We start from the raw sequence: 5268 nt of genomic DNA, 5'->3' as shown, positions 1-5268 counted from the left end.
TGCCGCCTCCCTCCCCGCGGGGGCCCACGCTGAACACCCGTGAGATTTCCGCCCTCCCCCCGCGCAGGGACCGCCCGCGTTTTAACATTCCCCTGCGAGAGAAACGCGTTTCCCCGCAAGCGGCTCCGCTCCGCGGCGGGACAGCCGAGCCGGGAAAATAAAATGTAAAAATCACTTCTGAAGCCATTTCCCTGCGCCTCTGAGACACCGCTCCGGCTGGCGACGGCAGCCGCCCGCCCGCCCGGCCCGGCTGCCCGCGGCCGCCGGAACAGGGCAGGGAGACGGGCGGCCGCTCGGGGGTGCCCGGCACCGCCGGTCCCGCAGTCGTGCCAGGGCCGCAACAACGCGCCGTTACCGGCTGCCGCGTGGAGGGAGGGAGGGACGTCCCACGGGTGCCGTCAGCAGCTGCTGTGTAAAATTCCCGTGTGTGTGCACCAGACGGAGCGTCGCCCTTCCGCGTGTCACGCCGCAGAGGTTTCGTCGGAACGCGCTCCCACCCTGGAACGGAGGGAGGTGGGGGCAGCGCTCCCCCCATGTGACCAATGCCCCGGGGCCAGGATACCCGGGAGGGACCCCCGGCCGCGACGGACACACCCCCCCACACCCCCCCCCCATCTCTGCCCGCCGCTTGCCGTCCTACCGGCGCCCGCTCACGGGGAGACGGACGCCGCGGGCCTTTCCCTGGGGTCGCCGGCCGGGCGGGGACACACACCGGGCACAGCTCGGCAGAAGCGGCCGGGCCGAGCCGCAGCCCCGAGTGCTCTCCGGCGGGGGTCGATCCGCCCCGTCGGACCGCGCCGACGGCGGCGGAGAGGGGGGGCGGCATGAGCTGCACGACGAGGCCCGGGAAGGTCCCGGCACCGGCGCCGGGGCGGTCGGTGGCGCCGCGCAAGCCCCTTGCAGGGTGCGACCCCGCGGCCGCTCGTGCCCGCGCGCGGCGCCGCTCCCGTCCCGCGCCCCGCGAACCTGCGGGGATACGGCGCGGCTGGGCTCCCCATTGGCCGTTGCTAGGTGACGTGCGCCGCGCCACGTGACCGGTGTTAAATGCCGTCCCGGCGGCGCGCGGCGCCGCAGAGCCCGTCCCGCTGGCGGCGGCGGGAGCGCGGCTGCCCGCCCCGGCCCAGCCCGGCCCCGCGGGGCGCGGAGCGCAGCGCAGCGCGGCGAGCATGGTGGCGCGGCCCTGACCGCCTCTCCCCGGTGGGGGACGGCCGCGGGGCGGCGGCGGCCCCGTGCCCCGGCGGGCGGGGGCGCGGGATGACCGGGGTGCTGGAGAGCCTGGTGCCGGACATGCACGCCAGCCAGATCTCCGCCGGCAGCTACCACCAGCACGGCGGCCTGCACAAGCCGCAGGAGTCCCCCACGCTGCCCGTCTCCACGGCCACCGACAGCAGCTACTACAACAACCAGCAGCACGGGGCGGCGGGCGGGCCGCCCTACGGCCCGGTGGGCTCCTACCCCTACGCGGGCGGCGGCACCGCCCCCTACTCCGCCAAGGCCGGCTACGACCTGGGCTACGCGGGCGCCTACGGCTCGTACGGGCCCTACGGCAGCAGGGCCTCTCCGGCCAACAACGACTCTGGTACGTCCGAGCCCGGGGCGGAGGCGGGCGGCTCGGGGGAGCCGACGGGAGCCGGGCGGCCCCTCCAGGCCCGGCGAGGAGGCGGTCGGGGCTCGGGACCCGGGGTGGGCCGAGAGGGCGCTCGTCCCCGGCGCGCCGCCCCGACGGGGCGGGCGGTGATGCCGCGCTGCGGGCAGGGCCCGGGGCGGCGGGGGCGCCTCTCCTCACCGGGGCCGCCGTTTCTGCCGCAGCAGAGAAGGAAGACTGCGAGCCGGAGATCAGGATCGTGAACGGGAAGCCGAAGAAAGTGCGGAAGCCCCGGACCATCTACTCCAGCTTCCAGCTGGCGGCCCTGCAGCGGCGCTTCCAGAAAACCCAGTACCTCGCCCTGCCCGAGAGAGCGGAGCTGGCGGCCTCCCTCGGCCTCACCCAGACCCAGGTAGGGCTCTCCCGCCGCGGGGCCGCGGGCACGTCCCTCCCCGCCGGAGCCGCTCGCCCTCCGCGGAGTCGGGTGCGGGCGTAGGAGGGCGAGGGGGGGGCCGGCCCGCGGCGCCTCGACGGCCCCGGGGTGGGAGTGCGGGGGAAGCGGCAACGCCAGGACAGCTCGGGGCTGCGAAGGCTGCTCGGCCCGGCCCCGCCGCGGGCGGCCCGGGCGCCGTGGTGGCCCCGCGGAGCCTGCTGCCGCCTGACGCCGCTCTCCCCCCAGGTGAAGATCTGGTTTCAGAACCGCCGCTCCAAGTTCAAAAAGATGTGGAAGAGCGGCGAGATCCCGGCGGAGCCGCCCCCCCGCCGCAGCGCCTCGCCGCCGCCCCCCGCCTCGCCCCCCGCCTGGGACTTCGCTCCGCACCCGCGCACGGCGGGCGGCACCGCCAGCCCCAGCCCCGCCGCCGCCTTCCTCGGTAGCTACTCGTGGTACCCGCCGGCGCCCGGCGGCCCGGCGCACCTGCCGGCGGCCGCCCCCCTCCCGCAGCCGGCGCAGCCCCCGCACCACCACGGCGGCGGCATCTTCTAGGCGCCGCAGAGACTCGAGCCCGCGGGGCCGCGCCCAGCAGCCGCGGGGCCCCGAGGTGCAGCACTGGTGGTTTGGTGAAGCCTGGCTCCGGCCGTCCCGGCGGGGAGGAACCGCTCCGCTCCGCTCCGCGCCCCGTCCCGCCGCGCCGCCGGCGGCGGTCCCCGTGTGCGCTCGCCCCGCGGGGTCCCCCCTCCCGCCGCCAAAATACCCACGCTGCGGACCGAGCACCCACCTCCCCGCCCTCCGTCCCTCTTCCTCCGCCCCGGCTTTTTCAGCAAACCACCGGTGCAGAACTTTGGTTAACTTTATTTTTTATTTTTTTAAAGTTGATAGGTGCCTTTGCGGATGACCTCACTTTGATGTTGGGGATTAAAAAAATAAAATGTTAAAAAAAAAGATAAATAATTTTTATATGTAGATTTAAAACAAGAGCCTCCCGTGTTTAAGTTATCCTTTTCAGCCGTGAACGAAACCGTCCGGCGAGGGGGGCCGGTCGCAGGCGGCGGTGCCGGGGCGGCTCTGCCACCCCCGGCGGGGGGGCTCCTGCCCGCCCGGTACCTCCGGGCGGGTTTCGTGCCCCGACGGGGCCTCCCCGGGGCGGGCGCCGAGCCGCAGCGAGCCCTCCCCTCCGCCCCCCGCCGCCGGCAACCTAGCCACTGGTCCTCCCCCTGCGCCGTTTGATGTCTAGAGTCGTGGAAAAAAAACAAAAAACAAAAAAACAAAAAAAAACCAACAAAAAGGGTATTTTTGGTTATTTATTATGGAAAACTTAAACACTCTTTAATGTTTCTTTTACAATAAGCAGAGATTATTTAAATAAATTATTGTTTCCATGGTGCCCGCGCCGTTTCTTTGGGGATGGGGTAGGTTGGGGGTGTCGATCCGGACCCCAGCACTCACTGGGGGGAGGGAGCTGCGTCCCCTCTCCGTTGCAACTGTTGCCGCAAGTCGGCAACGTCCCCCCCTTCACCCCCCCTGCTCCTTCTCCCTCTACAATAAAATCTCGCCCCTGCCAGTCTTCTCGGCGAGGCCATGAATCACTCAGCGCTGCCTGCAGCAGCCCGGAGCCGCCGCCCCCCCCCCCGCCCCGCCTGCTGGCGCCAGCGACATTTCGCCCGGGACTGGCTCCTGCAGTCTCCCAGCCTCCCAGACGGGCCGGAGGGGTTTGGGGCAGGGCCGTGTCCGTGCACCGGAGGACGCCTGCAGCTGCTCCCCGGGCGCAGCCCTGCCCCGCAGAAACTTCGCCTCCCCCCGCGTCGGTGGCACTCAGGCCGGTAGCCTGCGTAGGAGCTTCGCTTGGGCCGGAGCTGGTGGCTGCCCCCGAGCCCTTCCGTGGCCTTTTGAGGGCTGGAGACACCGGCCGGACCTCTCTGGGATGTGCCCCTGGAGGGCTGTACCCCTCAGGATGTCCCCCTCTGGACTGCAGCCCTCCAGGCTTCACCCCTGATCGCTGAACCCCTCAGGGATGTACCCCGCGGGGGCTGGATGCCTCCAGGCTGAGCCCCCTTCCAGGCTGCACCCCACTCCAAGTTGCCCGTCTCTGGGATGTATCCCTCGAGGGCTGGACCCCTCCAGGCCGTAGCCCTCTGGGAGGCTCCGTACATCCCTCCCTGCACCCCTCCAAGCTGAACCCCCTTCTAAGCTGCACCCCTCCGGGCTGCCCCCCTCGGGGTGTACCCCCTCCCCGGCTGAGCCCCTCGAAGCTGTAACCCTGAGGGGTGTTCCCCTCCAGGCTGCATCCCTGGAGGTTCTGGCGGCTGGAAGTAGTAACGGGAGGCGATAAGGGGGTTTCTGTCCCTTGTCGCCCCGAGGGTCCCGCCAGCTTGGGAGGGTGCGGGATAGGAAAGGGACCGGTGCGGAGGATCCCACTCCAGACAAGATGATGAAGAGGCCCAGGGCAGCTCGCCCGGTGCAGGGAATGTGCAGCCCGGCCGGGACTCTCCCGACAGGCCTTGGCCTGAGGAGCCCGGGCGGGGCCAGGGAAGGCGCGGGGGGGGGGCGGCCCCACAGGGGACACGCCGGAGTGGGGGGGCCCGGGAGGGCGGATTGCTCCTGAGAGCTTGGGGAAGGCTTGGGGGCGGGGGGGGAGAGTGGCGAAGGAGGAGTGAGGAAAAGAGAAGGAGGGGGGTGCTGGAGGACGAGAGAGGCGGCTGCAAAGGAGGCGAGAGGAGGGAGCGGGAGAGACAAAGGGGGAAGCGGCAGCTGCCCGCCGGCCCCGGCGCTGCCCCGGCGGCGCGGACGAGAAGGAGAGCCCTGAGCCGTCCCGGAAAACAGCGGGGCCGGCCCGGCCAGCACCTCTCCCCCGCGTTATCCCCCCGCCGGCCGCAGGGAGACCGGCGGCAGCGGCCCGCCGGGGCAGGGGGAAGGAGTTTTCCCCCTGGCGGGCAGCGAAGCGCTGAGGCGGTGGGCACGGAGCGGGGGGGGGCGGGGGGGCAAGGCAGCGCAGCCCCCTCCAGAGAGGGGGGCACGCGTGGCGAGCAGCACCGCGGAGCCCCTCGTCCCCGCGGTCTGGCAGGGGCTGCGCTCTCGGCAGCGCGCGCTGCCTCCGCGGGCCCCGGCGAGAGGGGGTGGGGGTGGTAGAAGGGCTGAGACACCCCTCTGCCGGGTGACAAATTTTGCTAAACCGCTCGTCCGGGATGCAAGAGGAAACCGTGAGCACGGGACACGGCCGGGACGGGCACAGCACTCCCCTCCCCGC

General features: G+C 71.8%; 1 protein-coding gene across 1 annotated transcript; it reads left to right on the top strand.

Annotated features, from left to right (window-relative positions):
• The first annotated feature begins 1254 nt into the window (after window positions 1-1254).
• Window positions 1255-3426, top strand: DLX2 (distal-less homeobox 2). Its single transcript, XM_074828283.1, has 3 exons — window positions 1255-1579; window positions 1810-1997; window positions 2265-3426. The coding sequence occupies exons 1-3, from the start codon at window positions 1255-1257 to the stop codon at window positions 2568-2570; spliced, it is 819 nt and encodes a 272-aa protein (XP_074684384.1). The 3' UTR covers window positions 2571-3426.
• Window positions 3427-5268: the final 1842 nt, after the last annotated feature.

Source organism: Strix aluco, chromosome 6 (assembly GCF_031877795.1).
Source record: "Strix aluco isolate bStrAlu1 chromosome 6, bStrAlu1.hap1, whole genome shotgun sequence".
Classification (NCBI taxonomy): Eukaryota; Metazoa; Chordata; class Aves; order Strigiformes; family Strigidae; genus Strix; species Strix aluco.
The sequence above is the reverse complement of the archived record's forward strand: the minus strand, read 5'-3'. Positions and strand labels throughout refer to the sequence as shown.